Source organism: Oryzias latipes, chromosome 10 (assembly GCF_002234675.1).
Source record: "Oryzias latipes chromosome 10, ASM223467v1".
NCBI lineage: Eukaryota > Metazoa > Chordata > Actinopteri > Beloniformes > Adrianichthyidae > Oryzias > Oryzias latipes.
Window position 1 is genome coordinate 6250349 of NC_019868.2, and position 17413 is coordinate 6267761.

The 17413-nt window shown below is 38.5% G+C and overlaps 1 protein-coding gene and 1 pseudogene across 1 annotated transcript; one reads left to right on the plus strand and one right to left on the minus strand.

Moving 5' to 3' along the window:
* Positions 1–5233: 5233 nt before the first annotated feature.
* Positions 5234–6848, plus strand: LOC110014253. Its single transcript, XM_020701025.2, has 6 exons — positions 5234–5317; positions 5412–5702; positions 5868–6182; positions 6302–6439; positions 6518–6570; positions 6670–6848. The coding sequence occupies exons 1-6, from the start codon at positions 5275–5277 to the stop codon at positions 6802–6804; spliced, it is 975 nt and encodes a 324-aa protein (XP_020556684.1). The 5' UTR covers positions 5234–5274; the 3' UTR covers positions 6805–6848.
* Positions 6849–10987: 4139 nt separating this feature from the next.
* On the minus strand, positions 10988–15501 carry LOC101166605 (annotated as a pseudogene).
* Positions 15502–17413: the final 1912 nt, after the last annotated feature.

Genomic DNA, 17413 nt, shown 5'->3' on the forward strand with positions numbered 1-17413 from the left:
CCCCTGAAGCGACTGTTTCAATTATTTTCCCAGGAGACTGCTTATACCACTGGACAAATCTGCTCTCATCTTCAGTGAGTGAACAGTTAAAAGTAACCTTCTCACCAACTTTAACTTCTATTGTGGTGATCAGGCGAGGAGGAGCAGCAGTGTGAACAAGGCCTGAAGAAAAGAGACAACAACTGTTACTGTAACAGTTTAAAACGCTTTAAACTTTGAATCTATACTGTCAAACTTGAAATTACTTGAATTAAGTAGTCGGATGATAGCATCAAAGCTCAGCATTTCTAGCGTCGGTAGAATTCAGTACAAATAAAGTTTACTTACACACTTTAGACAGAAAAATCAAAGCAGCCAGTTTTCCGATCATCGTGGTAGAGCAGTCTCATCTCTCACCACTGAAGTCTTCCTATCCAGTTAAGCATTTGGTCACATGGTACTTTGGGTTTGCAGAGAGGAAACAATGTGATTGGCTGGAATGGAACTTAACTTTGGCCTACCATGAAAAACAATTTCCTTCGGGATATTAAAGTATGCCAGCCTGCCTGCCAACATTTTCACACCTTATGTTTATCCTAGAAGGAATGCTAAATCCAGGATTTGCACAATCAGGAAGAGCCATCTTACCATGGAACCTTAAAGCTTAGTTCACTCAGACCGAGATTCGCCCGACAAAATCTTGTCGGCCGGTCCTCTTTTGTCGCCTGGTAAATTCTCTGCTTGCAACCTGTCCAAGGAAAATGGATGGAAGTTCAGGAGGAAAACTATTGGACCATTCCAACATGTTGGATATATATTTTACCCGCCGATGGAAACACTGAAAAGTCACGTGTCCAAAGTTGAGTCCCTGATTGGTTGCCGATGCGACCTCTCCAAAGTTTAAACTTTTGAACTCTGGCTGTGCTGTCCAAATTTCCGCTCGAAAAGCCAACCCACTAAAGCAGGGGTCACCAACCCTGTGCCCGCAGGCGCCAGTGCACCCCTTGTGGCGCCCGCAGGGAATGCACCCAAAAAAAATCTTTTTTTTTTATTGAAGCAAATATTCAACAAACAACCACGGCATGTCTGTCAATGACAACAATATCAATTCTGAGATAAAGGTAGACAAAGAAAACCCAAATATGTAAACAAATATAACTTAAAAAATAATCACTAAAAGTAAGGGTCTATTACAAAAGTTTAAATAGATCAAATAAATTACACAATTTCTGGACATTCTTATGATTCATGTAATGTAAAGATTTTGAGAATAGGTTGAGGTGGTTGAGTAATCCATTAATGTGAGGATTAATATTCCTGTCTGTTTTTATTTACATTTATGTTTAAAAAGTTAAAATTAAGTTAAAGTTCTAAAGGTTTAAAAGTTTAGCTTTAGTGTGTTCAATAAATATTTATCTTGTTCGGCTGCAACCTAAAGTCTGTTTTGAAATTAGGCTCCCTCTGCAACTGAGTTTGACCCCCCCCTGTAATACGAGTCTAGAAAATTCATGCATGTTTTTGTGTGTAAAATGAGCAAATAAAAATAGGGCACACAAAAGGAAGTCCTCAAATTGTGTTTTTTTTTTTTTTTGGCGGGGGGTGGGGGTGGGGGGGGGGGGGGGGGGGGGCTAGGAGGTTTTTAGTGGCGCCCTTCATACCACTTGGTGCCCATGAAATAGCCCTCGGTCTCAAAAAGGTTGGTGAACCCTGCACTAAAGGCCTTTTCTCAGAAAAGACCTGACAATCATCAACCACAGATGAGAGGGCTTCACAGAGTTTCAGGAGGCTAATTTTAGGCAGGTGTTGTCATCAGTCGTTTCAGTTTTGTCTACCAAAAAAAGGAAGAGGAAAACTTTCACATTATCCAAGTTACATAAGTCCATCTACTGTGACTGCTCAGTCTTGTGCAAGGTCACAAGGGTCATTGTCTTTTTCATGTGAGATGGACACTTTTTCACAAGCCAAAGACATATCAATGAAAAATAAATAAATACACAATACAAACTATGAATAAAACATTAAACAGCCTGTTGCTTCTGTTGTTTCATTATTTCTTATGATCTTTAATAGGTAGGACAATGTTGGTGTTTTTTCTTTAGCTCAAAGTTGTCTCTTCTTTAAAGCACTTGTGAGATATGAAACATTAGTTTTTAGAACAACAGTAAGTTAACAAAAATTTGATCTTATACATATTTCTCTTCCTGAGGAAACTATTGTTTCTATGCTTACCGTATCGATATATCATACATCTTAAGCATACAAGGTCCTTTGTCTTTTCAAGCCAAATAAAAGTGCAGTTCAAGGCCGGCTTCTAGATAAGACAAGACCCTTAACACTGAAACGTCTGTTTGAGAGCAAAACCACAGCAATGCTTTTGTTTCCGTGCATCATTTGTTAGTGTGCACAGACAAAAGAGGCACAAGAAATGAAAAAAGGAAAGAAAATTGCAGTTAATCTATTCTACACAACAGTTAAATGTGTTTATGACATGCATTCATTCATTTTTTAAACTAGATTAAATAACGAGGACTTCATCAGGAAGAGTATTAAGTTTTAAATCAAATATAAAATTGCATTCATGACGTTAATGATTGAAACTGATGGTGGCGACCATCAGAGAGCATGACCATGAGAGGTTAAACTGACAATGAAGAAAAGCTGAGATCATCACTGTTTCTGATGCTGTACCACAGATTTGTTAATTTAGTTCAAACAGAAGTATAAAAATACATCTCTGTTCGTATTTACATCCCTTTTTGTATTTTACACAGAAAAAAGAGGTGAGGAAAAAAGCTTGGGGATGATCCTGTAGAATGGATTACCAGCATTTTCTATGGCGCCCTTTTTATAAAAACCTCACATCTGAAGTGAATCCTGATCTTTTGATGACTGAAGTTAAAAATCAGTAAATATAGTTAGGCAAGAGTTACGTAACAGTCAACCCAAATGCACAAAGCAAATCCACCCAACCCCCCACTGACCCACACTAAAGGAAACTGTGTTCACACCTTTTCCTGCATGCAAACACTCTTTACAAAGCAACTTGATGTGGGTGAATTGAATGCGTTGAGGCCCTGCAACAGACTGCCGACCTGTCCAGGATGTCCCCTGCCTTCACCCACAAGGGGCCGGGATAGGCTTTGGTAGCCCGAAAGGGATTTAACGGGTTAAGAAGATGAATGAATGAATGAATGAATGAATGAATGAATGAATGAATGAATGAATGAATGAATGAATGAATGAATGAATGAATGAATGAATGAATGAATGAATGAATTTGTTGAGGTTAAGCTGGTCCTCAGCACATGTTTTGCTACAGAGGCAGAGGTCACAAGGACACAGAGGACCAGTTTTTTACAGCAGAAAAAATAACAGGTTCATTCTTTAGGCCCAAAATCCATAAAAAAATCATATTGAACAATACTGAGCTGAGAGGCTAAGCAGGTTTGGGCCTGGCAGGTTATAGGGTGGTTTTCTGTCTGGATGAGAGCCGCAGAGAGCATTAATGCTTTTAAGAAAAGGCTCAAGACCCATCTTTTTTAACCTGGCTTTTAGCTAATACGTTACTGCTTTTATGTATTTATTCAGTTATTTATTTATATTTACTTTTTATTTTATTTATTTATTCATCCATTTTATCTTGTTTTATGAACTTGAATCTGATTTTTAACGCGTTATTTTAATTTACCTTATTTTAATGTTTTATTGTTTTTATCAATATGTTGACTTGTTTATTCTCATTTTTATTCATTTTTCTTTCCGGTGCTTCCTCAGCTGGAACCTCTCCCTCTGGGTCGGCTGCTGTTCAGGCACTGCAGCTCTAGATGGGGACCTGCATCACCACTTAGCTGTGGTGGAGCGGTCCCCGCCTGTGATGCTGCATTTGGCTGTCTATGCGGCTGTTCACGGAGGGGGACGTTCCAATTATTAGCGTTTCCAGCATCCTGTTTTTGTGCTCAGCCTATTTCTCATTGTCCTTTGCCATCACTTAGGGGGTGGGAGGTGTGAAAGGAGTGGGGGGCTAGGTACGGGGAGGGGGGCCCTATTTATTTATTTATTTTTATTTTATTTATTTTTAAATCGTCAATGCTTGTTTTTATATTTTGTTGTGTTTTAATGTAAAGCACTTTGTGTTATATTTTTATATGAAAAGTGCTTTATAAATAAAGTTTGATTTGATTTGATTTGATTTGATGTATTGTTGTGAGTTCTGGATAGGGTTCCTGCAAACACTCTGCAGTGTTTCCATGAGGAATTCCTAAGACTGTAAAAGTAAAGTGTTTCATCAGAAAGGTCATTTTCTTTTTTTTTTTTTTTTTTTTTTTTTTCGGTCAAAAAGGTCATTTTCTGCTCTCCTCTGACCTCACAGAGTGACGGAACTCCTCACCTTAATGACCCTGGTAGAGTCTCCCATGGCAAACAGGTCCCAGGTGATGATCCAGAAAAAGAATGATTCTGAATCTCTTTTGGAGAAGAAAGCCTCACAGGTGTGCGCCTGGTGACAGAGGTTCTTCCTACAGACTCTGGTTGGGTCCAGCCCAAAGTGACAATGTCGGTTCACTCCCTCATGTGCCCACCGCCTGTACCAAAGCTCAAAACGGCTGTTGCGACGTGGTTTAGGTCACAGGCGGGTGTCTAGGCAGCTCAACACCCAGTTAGGAACTTGGCTTTTGGGATTTCTAGTAAATGCTGCTCCAAAAAAAATAAAATAACATTAATTTGCCACCTATGTCAACTAAAAGTGTATCGTACAGAATATGTCAAATGGAATTTTCTTGAAAATAAAAGTAAAATAAATTATTTTTTTTCAAAATTCCATATAAAATATATTCAATTTGAATAAGAATTTCTGTTTTCTGTTCAGGTTTCATAGTTTTAAGGTTAGATTTATTGTGAAACCCTTTGAGCTGCTACATATACTTGATAAAAACATGAATTAAACAAACTAAAGACAAAGCACTTTTTTAGAGTTTGCACTGTAAAAGTTAAACTCTCTTAATGTCATTTACAGCTAAGACTTTAGATGAATCACATACGTCTCGGAATAAGAAAACCCCTCTAAGTATGTGAGTATCAAATTTAAGATGAAAAGAGCTTTTTCACCAGGTGTTACTTCAAATGCTGGGTTGGAAAGTTAGATCATGATATTTCCAGTGTGGTAAAACAAAGAATTAAGGCACCAATCAGATTGCTCAGTAGCTGCCCCCTCCCACTGTATAACATCACATTGAGGTGAATCATTTTAATGTTAATGTTTCGATTACCGGAGTCTAATCAAAGTGGAGTAAGACAGAAATGCATCTTATATTTTATTTTCTGCTGTCATTCCTAGATGGGTGTAAGTACAATTTTGAAATTCTCCCCAAAGACAAATTTTGGATTTCTTTGTATCTTAAAACATGCCACGATTGATTTGCTGGTGACTTTTCCAGTCTCTACAGATGACCTGACCTTTCAGACAAAAACTGTGGTTGTTGGCGATCATGTGAAGTTGGGATGTTCGCGCAGATCTGCAGGCAATGTGTTTTGGATGAGAACCATTTCTGGAAATCCTCCTGAATTTTTGGACAACTATTGGAGCAAACCAAAACTTGCATATAAAGCTGGAATACTTGAGCTGCAAATTGCTGATACAAGTCTACATGATACAGCATTTTACATTTGTGTGAGAAAAAAGGATGGAACTATTTTGTCTTTGAATCTAACATACCTTATAGTTCAAGGTAAGCACACTATCATGAAGTACAGACATTTTTTTATGTTTTTAACTATCAATAAATAATGTACGGTGTTAAATACATTACAGTTTATGTATGATTTATGATCTATAAATTGGTGATTCTTTTTTTTTCATTATTTATATTAGCTCTATGTTTTTTCTGTGTCAGAACCTGCTGTGTCCAAAGTCCCTTCATCTGCTCCAGAATGTTCAGAGAACTCCCTGACTTTGCAATGTTCGGTTCTTCAGGATTTTCAGAATAAGTCGTGTCCATCAGATGAGAACGTGTTCTGTTTCAGTGCGGAATCAAAGCACTCAAACACAAACAGGACTGCAGAAAGCAGCGGAGATGCTGCTGTGAAGGATTTCTGTTTCTCAATTTTCTTTAAAAATCTGACTTCTTCTGGGGATTTGAAATATTACTGTGCTATACCCAAATGTGAGGAGAGGATCCAGAAAAATGAATCACTGTCTCAATTTGAAGGTATGGATATGTGAATATTTGTTAAATTAGATGGTGGTGCACTATCAAACCTAATAAAACGCTAAAGATACAAGAAGAACTAAGCAATCGTAACTACCTTATTTGTTTTAAATTTGCAGTAAACACATGGAACTCAAACACGGCAGATGTAGTCAGAAACATGCTCATCGCTGCTTTGGTTGTAAGTCAGATGTTGATAGCATTCCTGTTTTATTTGGTAAAAAAACTAAAGAAAGAATCAAAAAGTTGTTGTCATGGTAAGTGGACACTTCTATAAATTAAGACGCAATTTTCGTAACTAATTTTACAATAGCTTAATTTGTTTCTCCATTTAGATGCAGTCCTTCAACAAATGCAAATATCGACCACAGACCTTCAAAATCAACAGGCAAGTAATAAAAACAAGTACTGCTGCAAAATATTCCAGTTTTAGGTATTCTTGTTTTCTCTTAAATTGTTCTCCTTGCCATCAATTTTATTTTCCCAGGAAAATGAAGACGTGCTGGTTTATTCAGCAGCAGTTTTCAGCAGAAGAATATCCTCTAAAAAAGAGACAAGAGACCAAGATGATGACAACAAAGAAGAGACTATCTACACAAATATTTCTGTTCATGAGCTTTGAAATGCATAACAAAATAAAAATAAAGATGTATATATAGCACACAGTCAAGGAAACGTTATTTGTTGTTATTCAGGTTAAGGTCCTTTTTTGATTGTTCCCTGAACTAAAAGCAGCTGAGATCTGTTTTGTACTCTATATTATATTTTTGTAGTTAACGCCAGTATTGTATTGAAAGCCAGTAAGACATTTTGAAACATTTTTGCAGTCACAACTGCCCTGGGTTATTGGGTGGATTTCATGTGTGGATACGGACTGTCGGAGGATGAAAAAAGGGGGAAACCTGTCCTCTCAGTGAGTCCTTAGAGCAAAAGTATTCATGCACATTTTTTACAGGCATGCTACCGGCGACGTGTTTTAGTACACACTTATACAACATGTAAGGGTGGGAGAAGTAGGGGAGATGCAGAGAAGTAGGGAAGATGCAGGCACGGCATATGGTTCCCCCCCCCCCCCCGCCCCAAGCCCTGCCCACAATGCAAGGGGCCCGTTTGTTCTGTTCAAGCAATAAGTGCAGTGGAATTTTAAATCCTTCTGCGCCACTTTTCTGAAGTCTGACTGTTAAAAATGAGGAAATTAGACAATCAGAGTGTAGTTTGTGCGGACATCCTACGAGCACATCCTGTGCGTGCAGGATTTGGGTCAGCCGGTGAGAAATAATAATGTTTATCATTAATAATTGGATTTATCTATACTTTTCCAGACGGTCAAAGCGCTTACACTGTGACCATTATTCATTCATTCTTCATACTTGGTGATGGTAAGCTACTGATGTGACTAGTGTGGTTTAAGGGCACCATACGACATTCGTCATAAACGTGTGCAACTTACATTAGCCTTACAAATACTTTACAATACATTTACCAGACGCGTGTCAATGGTACGTTCCAGTTTGATGACATGCCTTAAGGTGGCCCCACAAGCCTGAATGGAATAACCCAAAAACCTGCAGCCCCCGTACGGGTCAACTCCCTGTATGCCTGAACGTGACTAAGGCTTAAGGTGCTGTAACAGCCAACAACTCATTCATGATTTCAGGTTTTATGGTGTTAAACCGAATTTGTAACATGGCTTCAACCATATTTTTAGCACATCTAAGTCTGTTTGTACCACAGTTTCTACAGCACCACCAGTATGCGTAAATTTGTTAATTGCAGGCAAGCTGGGAGATCCTCTAGTAGTGGTGCTTTATAACATGCACAGTAAAAGGCAATCTTAGAAGTTACTGATGTGGGATGTTTACCACACCTGCCCCAGGTGGAGGAGTTAAAGTATCTTGAGATCTTCTCTTTGAGTGATTGACAGGTGGGTTGGTGCAGCATCTGCTGTCATGCGGTAGTGTCATTCCATTGTGGTGAAGAGGGAGGTGAATCAGGAAGCAGAACTGTCTAATTAGCAGTTACTTATTCTTCCAGTGGCATCACCGACATAGCATCTACAGTCACTGGCCATTTTATTAAGCACACCTCTCCAATCCGTTAACACAAATTTCTAAACAGCCAATCATATGGCATCCCCTCAATGCATTTAGGTTTGTAGACATGGGCAAGACGATCTGCTGCAGTTCAAACCGAGCATCAGAATGAGCATAAAAGGGGATTGAAGTGACTAAAAACAAACACCGTGGGATTAGGGGGGTTGCCTTGCGACATGATGGAGAAGATGTCAATAGATGATGTAGAAAAGAACCTCAAATGAAGTTTTTACAGCAGCGGTCCAACCCCTGGGCCGCGGACTGGTACCGGTCGGTGGGTCATTTGGTTACGGGCCGCACACAACTTACATTACTTCCGTTTTATTTATTTCAGAATCTGAAAGACGTTTTATTTAGAAAAATTGCCCGTTTCTCTGTTACATCCGTCTATGTTACTCTTGACGCAGGCCAATTCGCTCTTCACGGTCACGTGATAGGATACCGCTAAAAATAAAACCCAGGAACTAGCTAAATGAATAAAAAACAAACGTCTGGAAAGTTTCTTTGCTAAGTGGAAAAGGCCCAGCCAGGAGACAGAAGAGGAGCCTTCCGCTTGCAAAAAAAGAAAGCTACATTTAATAGACAGTATCAGGAGTCCTACTTAAAATACGGATTTATCCCAACGGGAGATTCCCTCCAACCATTCAGCATTGTGGTGAGTCGGATTTCCATGCACTTATTTTGAAGGCATTTTTAAATGTTATAAATATAGCAACCAGAGAGTGTTGCGGGCAGAGAGGACGTTGCTCATGTCATAATTCATGTTTATTGTTATGTTTAGAAAATATCACAGTTTTCATGCAGGTCATATCATATTATTTTGTTGTATTGTTGCGTCGGTCACGTGCACGTTTGGTCTGCTGTCAGAGTTCCACAGGCTGAGGAAGAACTCAGCTCAAATAGGGTTGAGCACGGGTGTTTCTTTTTGCCTACGGGTCCTTTCATCAGGCAGTTATGTTGTTTCACCCTTTGTTATTTGTTCATGTTTTGTTTACTTTTCTTTAGGTTGTGTTTACTTCTTTTTAGCACCATGAGTGTGGGAAGGGGAGAGGATGATGATAACACCTCTGTGATGTACAATGTTTAGCGTGTCAAAATAAAAGTGCAGAGTACGTCTTATCACGTGTCTCTGCCTCTGTTGTAGCGTTGCTGCAGCGTGTGTCCGGCACAAAAAACATACGTGTTTTTTTCCCCTGCGGGACGGGAGAAGACATAAAATCAATGCATCTCTATTATTGTGCGGAAATACATTTTTAGAGGTTTTGCGGGTGCGGGCGGGAGTGGACATACATATTGTGGGTGCGGGCGGGAATGTAACGCATACGTTGCGGGAGCGGGCGGTAATGGTCAGAAATTGGTCAGAAACAGGATGAACAAAACAGTCCCGCGCAGGGCTCTAGTCTGGGGGATATTTTCTTAGCACACTTTGGGCTCCTTAGTAACAACTGGGTTTGGTTCCAACACCGCAGCGTATCTGAGTATTGTTGCTGACCATGTCCATCTCTTTATGACCTTTATGAGAGCAAGCGTTAAGGGCAAGACCCTTAACACTTAACACTCCTACCAGCATGACTGTGCATGAATGATCCTGGTGATGCTCAGAGGGACTGTAGCTGCGAACTGGCAGTCACGCCTCTACCATCACAAGGTATGAATGAAGAGTGAATGAATAATAGACACAGCGCTTTGAGCATCTGGAAAAGCGCAGATAAATCCAATCCATTATTATTATCTTCTGATGTCAACTTCCAGCAGGAAAAGGCGCCATGTCAAAAAGCTGGTATTATCTCAGACTGGTTTCTTGAACAGGACAATGAGTTCACTGGACTCAAATGGCTTCCACAGTCACCAGATCTCAACCCAATAGATCACCTTTGGTATGTGGTGGAATGGGAGATTGGCATCATGGATGTACAGGCGACAAATCTGCAGGAACTGTGTGATGCCATAGATACTTTTGTACCGATATGCACTGACCATGAGTTTTTTTTTTTAATAAGTTTGAAAAAGACATGTTAAAATATAATTTTTAGGGTTACATGTTGGACATATTTCATCAGAGCTATTCTTTTCTTAGGCCTTTGTTATGTATTCCCATAACATAAAAACAAAAAAATTAAATTGAACTTTTAACTAAAGTCATTTTTTTAGTTTGTCAATTTGTGAGCAGTAAATACAAAATATTTATTCAGTTCAAAAATATTTATTTCAGAAATGTGAAAACATAGCAAAATAAGACAAAATTCGAGAGTGAGAAAAAGAAGGATCTTATGAATTCTCACCCCTGTACCTTATGCCATTTTATTCCTAAACCCAGTACTCCAGCTATCAAAGTTCAGGGCCCTATAGCTGAGAATACATTCAGTTACAGTTATACATGTACACCCATGTAAATCTCATTTCCAAAAGCACCAAAATGAATAACACATTATAATTTTAATCTAATGTTTTGTTTTATATATGTACATATTAATCAATAATCATATTCCTGTATTTATTCTTAAACTGGTTCTGTTCCACAACTTTACTTCACATCTTGAAACACAGAACATTTTTTTGTTTGTACATGCTTTATTGATAAGAAATTCCATTTTTCCCTAATATTGTATTTTTCTTCTCTTTTACACTGCAAATTTTATAAATAACCTTTGCATATGACTATGTAACCAAGTAGAATCCTTTAATAACAGAAATAAATAAATAATGGCAAAATAATTACACATCATTTATAGGTCTCTTTATTTGAAATATGCAATTATTCCTCTTACACAGTTTATGAGAACAGTTTTTTATGCATCAAACACATTCTAGATTTGTTCAGATTATGGATCTCACAAAATTCAAACTTCTTAAAATTTTGTCCAAAATGTAATTATTTCATCATTTTTGTTAACCGTCTTATTCATTATTAAATGACTAAAACTGAAATTGCATCATTTAAAACGGATTATTAAACTTCAGGATATGGTTATTAAATCTCGGAGAATGGAGGAGAAGAACAAAGATGTTAATTTTTAAGGAAGAACGGGTTAGATGTGGGCATTTGTGAGCAACACAACTCCTGTTAAAATACAAAGAAAGTCAGAAAAGGAAGTCAAGAGTGGCAGAGAAGTAAGTTGGAGTTGTCAGGACATGTATGGGACCTGGAATACAGTGGAGTGGAGTGTATCAGAGGCGGTAAAGGTAGAGGTGGGACTTTGAACTTTGAACTCCTTCTTGTTTGCCGTGGTGATGGACAGACTGACAGATGACGTTAGACAGGAATTTCTGTTGACCATGATGTTTGCAGATGACATTGTGATCTGTAGTTAGAGCATGGAGCAGGTGGAGGAATATCTAGAGAGGTGGAGGTTTGGTCTGCTGCACCTTGTCAGAGTATATGTGTAAAAATGGGAAAACCTCCAGTGGAATGGTGACGTGGAGCAGAGTTGAAGAAGGTGGAGGCCTTTTAAGTACATCGGGTCAACAGTCCAGAGAGTGCATAAAAGAGGTGAAGAGGTGTGTTCAGGCAAGTTAGAACAGGTGGAGAAATGTTACAGGTGTGGTGTGTTACAAGAATGTCATTCTTGTTGACACTCTTGTCATCAAGAAGGAAAATAAAGGCATGGAAGATGTAGTCAGAGCAGCCATGTTGTTTGTTTAGAGACTAAGAATGAGGCAGGAGCCTGAGCTGGCAGTAGCAGAAAGGAAGATGTTAAAGTTCTCTTTGGGACTGACAAGAATAGATGGAATCAGGAATGAATCAACCAGAGGAACAGCTCCATGTAAATATTTTGGAGAAAAATTCAGGGAAACAGATTGAGATGGTTGGGACATGTTGAGAGGAAGAATAGTGATTATTTTGGTAATAATTATGGTTGAGGTGGAAATAACAGGAAAGAGACCTAGAAAAAGACCAGAGACAGTTGATCAAATTAGTCAAGGAGACTGGTATGAATGAGAAGGAAGCAGAGGAAAGGGTTCGATGGGGGCAGGGTTCGCTGTGGTAACCCCTAAAGGGAGAAGCCAAAAGGCAAAGAAGAAACTAATCTATCCCAGATTTTTGATATCAGAATAAAAGGTCTCCTGAGGTGTTTTCTGCTTTCTTTTCGCTTTGCCAGCTTTCCTTTGAGTGAAGGTTGGTGTTGAATATGTCAGTGAATCTTCTTTATTCTGAGAAAAACACAGTCACTAAAATCACATATTTGACAATTAAAGATTGTAGTTGGATTTTTGGCTTCATTTTACCTTTTCGTGTTTCCGGTCATCAGAGGAGTGTAAGCCATCTACTTCCAGAGCAAGAAAGAGATAGCTTTAAAAAACAATTTAAGTTTAAACAGCTGATAATAAATAAAAATAATGAAAAATATTTCACCATTGGAAGTAGTGCCTGCTTTTCTCTTCATTTTATAAATTAAGAAAATTATGACAAAGATGCTGGCAGACAATGTTGCAAACAAGACAAGTAGAACAGTGTTGGCTTTTTGTAAATCCCACATCTGGAGTTCTGAAAAAATAAAAAAACACAGTTAATGACTGTAAATGGTTTAGGAAAGTTGAAAAAATAAATAGTTTTGGATGTTGCCCTTTTTCTTAAAACCTACGATGAAATATTTAGGCCACCCAAAAAATTAAAAAAATCAAAAACATTTAGAAGAATTAAGTTGTAAAATAATGAGATAAAATTCTTAATTTAAAAATTAAGTTCTAAAATTATGACAAAAAAGTCAATTTTATTAAATTAAACACCTAGATTTATGAATAAAAATGTTAATACTTAACAAAAATAAAGTTACAAGTTATAAGTTGAGACAAGATTACAAGATTAAAGTCATACATTTGTGATACAAAAGGCTGTTTACTTTGAAAAGCAGAAACAACAACAAAACAATATTGTGTTCAGAATTAGAGACGTAAAGCGCATTCTAAGCGGTTACTTTAACTTTGGTTTCACAAACAAGGAAATACCAAATCTTTTAGTGAGTCCTCATCGACTTTTTATTAGAATAAGGGTATTGTGACTAATTTGCAGGAAACTGAGCCTTTTCAGAAAAAGATTCTTGAACCATAAGTAGTGGATTCCCGATCCGCCCCATACAGAGATCCAAATACATTATGGCTCATGAATTCTTATGGTAAACTAAAGCCTTATGGCTTCACCATTAACGGCTACATTGATGAATTTAGTCAGCAAGTAATGTGGATGGAGGCTTACACCCCCAACTTTCTTTTTTTAAAAGAGCATGGCGTCTTCCTCATAACACTGAATTATTCCTAATAATTTCACAACTTTTTTATGGCCCGCAGCAGTCAAAGACCGGAAGTACCATATTGTATTTTTTTAATGGTGGCCCTAATATTACATTATAAAAAAAAAACCTATTGTAAAGAGAAAAAAAAGAGAAAAAAAACACATACCGGTCAATGTTGTTCCATTTCCATAAAAAATCTCTCCACATGCAGCCACAGCACAGTAGTAAGTCCCAGCATCAGAGGAGATGAAATTCTTGTTAAAGCTGTAGACACATTTCTGCACAGAGGGAGCTTCAGGAGTCCTCAAACATTCATCAGAACTGTTTCCATGAGCATAAATAACATGAGGATGAGATTTGTTTGATTGGGTTTTGAACCAGAACACTCTCTGTTCTGCTGCACAGGTTTCATGGTCAGAGCTGGAGAGGACTGAACACTCTAGAGTGATGGGGTCTTCTGGATAGACTTGATCAGATAAAAACCTCTCAGTGACAGCAACAATGTGTGGTTCTCTGCCTAGAAAATATAGAGTAATAATTATAGAAAAATAATCACTAAATATTAGTAATTTTTAAAATGGTAATGTTCTTACCTTTGACACTCAGAAATGTTCCAGTCAAAAATGTCAAATTCAGGTTTTGAACTTTAATGCAGTAACACCATCATCACTTTCCATGGCTCCATTTATTTCCAGAACAAAGGACCCAGGTTCTTGCTTTGCTGTAATGTGAGATTTCCTGATTTCATCGTCAAAGTCAAAGTTCATTGTTCCTCCCAGAAGTTCAGGCTTTTTCCCAGAAACAATCCTGATCCAAAATAAGTTCTCTCTGTAGAGAACATTCGTCTGGCGAGCGCACGTTAGTTTAACATCTTCTCCAACAGGAACCGTCTTTGTCGTGAAATGATATTCATTCGCACAATCTGAAAAAAAAGTTTTAAAAATCCCTCATTATTAATAAACTTAGGTATAGATTACCAACAGTTGTGCTTATTTATTTCATAAAAACACTGCAAATTCCAAAAAGTACTTACATCCATTTGTAATAATGAAAAGTACATAAAACAGAATCATCATTTTGTATTGGTCTACTGGTGGCTGCAGAGAAATAAAAGAAAGTCTTAGCCTGAGCGATCTAAATGTAATGATGGAAAAGGGGCGGGATCACATATAAAACAACCTGATTGGACTTTCTGCATGCTGACGATTCACTGTTAACCACAATGGAAATAATACCAGCCTTTTTCAGCCTAAACACATTAAACAGTAATCAAAAGAGAGTCTTTGTTCAATGTTTTAGTTAACGTTTTCCAACAATAATTTAAAGCAAGCTCAAAGGTTGATGGAACAAACCTCAGATTTTAGAGCATTTTTGACCGTTAAGCTGCTAACACTGATAAGATTAAAATGAACACAAACCAGATTAACAAATCATGGAGAGTACCCATTCAAGAGACACCAATAAGGCTAGGCACTCTGAATTGCTGCTTGGCCCCGTGGTCGAAACCACAGTCAGAGATATATCCCCTTCCTGAAGGTGAAGGGAGACAAGCCTCTAATCAATGAGGCTTGATTGAGGCTTGACCAATGATATCTAACCAGTTCCTCTTAACTTGGCAGCCGATGCACCTGGCTCTGATTGCCGCTCAAACCTTTCCTCCACCAGATGCTGCCAGAGGCTGGAGAATATCTGGTCTGGAAAGCACAGATTGCATTGAGGCAGTTTGTGCGGCTGGTTTGAGAGTCAGCACCACCAAATCTAAGACTAGTTTAAGTATCTGGGGGTCTTGCTCTCGAGTGAGGGAAGATTGAAGAGTGAGTTTGACAGACAGACTGGTGCAGCGTTTCCTGTTATGAGGTCATTTTGCTGTTGCCTTGTGGTGAAGAGAGAGGCGAGTCTCAATTTACCAGTCAATCTATGTTCCAGTACCCACCCATGGTCATGAGCTCTAGGTAACAACCAAAAGAACAAGGTCTCAAATACAAGCAGCCAAAATGAGGTTCCCCCACAGGGTGGCTGGGCATTTCCTTAGAAATAGGGCCAGACGCTCAGTCACCCAAAGAGACCCGCTGCCTCTCCACATCAAAAGCAGCCAGTTGAAGTGGCTCGGTGATCTGGATTTGGATGCCTCCTGGACGCCTCTCTGGAGAGGTCTTTCGGGCATGTCTGAGTGGGTGAAGACCCGGGGAAGACCCAGAACATGCTAGTGGGACCAAGGCTGTCAACTGACCTGGGAATACCTCTGAGTTCCCACGATGGGAGCTGGAGGAAGTGACCATGGAGCAGGAAGTCTTAGTTTCCTTTAATCAGCCACCAATTGTCCGAGTTCTCCCGGGTAAAAAGATGAAAGAGGCCCTTAATTTTCCTCAAAGGTATGCCTCAACCTCAACCAGAAAATTACATTGTTTGATTTCCTTTTTTTTTGGGCAAATAATGATGGAAATAAAGGCTTGTAGGAGTTTGCCATCTAACCTTGGAATAAGAAGGCCTTGTTTAAATTCCAACTGGTACCTCTGTCTGTGGAGTTTGCATGTTCTCCGTGTACATTTTTGGGTTTTCTCCTGACACTCAGGATTCTTTCCACAGTCCAAAAACATGCTGCATAGGTTAATTGATTAATCTAAACTATCTCTAGGTGTCAATGTGAGTAGGTGTGGTTGTGCAGCTCTGCATTTGACTGGCGACTTGCCAAGGGTGTACCCTGCCTTCACCCAACAGTCAATTTTTTCACGCCAAGCTTCTTACCAATTGTAGATTCAGTAATCCCAGCCTAGTGCACATCTACTCTTTGTTTCTGGTGTCCTTTGAAATTGTGGATATGTATATTCTATGCTAAATATATAGGCTACTGAAAGCCAGAAATTGTGCAAGTTTGTAGGTGACCAAATACTTATTTTATCAAGGACTAAGAACTATTATTTCATAGAAAATCTTACAATGTGCTTTCCTGGATTCTTTTTCCCCATTCAGTTGTTTATGAAGAGAGAGTGCACCTTGAAGGGTACCTATAAGGAAAATTGCAGGCCTTTCTCGTCTTTTGAAGTGGAGCATTTGCACAATTGAACACACTGTAATGCACCGATAAATGGTAAATGGTAAAATCTTAAATAATATCTATATATCGAAGGCCCTAAGCGCTTTACAAAACCATTCACTCAGTCACATTCACTCACTGGTGGCGGCCCCGCTGCCGAACACTGGCGCCAACCGTCCACCAGAGGCAAGGAGGGGGTTCAGTGTCTTGCCCAAGGACACTTCGACACATGGACGTGCAAGTCTGGAATCGAACCTCCTGTTGTACAGTGAACAAGAAACGATCGTAAATAAATATGAAGACAATACAGGATGGGTTAAAATAGAAAACGTTTCCTGATGTGCCTTACCTTGATGTAACAAGAGTGGTGTACTTTTAGGACTAAAATCTTTAAATCACTACTTTTTTTTAAATTACACTCTTAATTATAGGCTCATACACCATATGAAGAAATGTTAAACATTGTTTTTCCAATTCTGGACTTTTAGGATACTTGCCTAAGTAAGGCACAGTTTCACAAACCCTGTACAAAAAGTGGTAGTATGCATAGTTTATTGTTTGGTTTTGCTTATTTAAAGCTACTAAAACACAACAATGAATAATACCGTGTAGTTGATATCATGACTGAGAAATTATAACCATGGACATTTGGCATTCACATAAAACCATTTCACACCAGAGTCCACTGTGCTTTAGCTCTTGGTCCACTCTTTAAACCCATATTGATTGTTTTCCAATTTGCTACATTAACCATTTCAACTTTACTATGGGGTCATAGTGGTACTGTTTGAATTACCTGGCATGTCCTTCACTTCTCACACTTTAGTAAGTTTGCTTAGTTTACTAAGTGCAAACAAAAAGCTAAGATGTTTG

What these genes read in the sequence shown, in the direction of transcription:
- LOC110014253 (XM_020701025.2), top strand. Translation starts at nt 5,275, where the DNA reads ATGCATCTTATATTTTATTTTCTGCTGTCATTCCTAGATGGGT. An exon ending in GCTGTCATTCCTAGATGGGT is followed by an intron (nt 5,318 to 5,411) that starts GTAAGTACAATT and finishes TGACTTTTCCAG; the next exon opens with TCTCTACAGATGACCTGACC. An exon ending in ATCAAAAAGTTGTTGTCATG is followed by an intron (nt 6,440 to 6,517) that starts GTAAGTGGACAC and finishes TTCTCCATTTAG; the next exon opens with ATGCAGTCCTTCAACAAATG.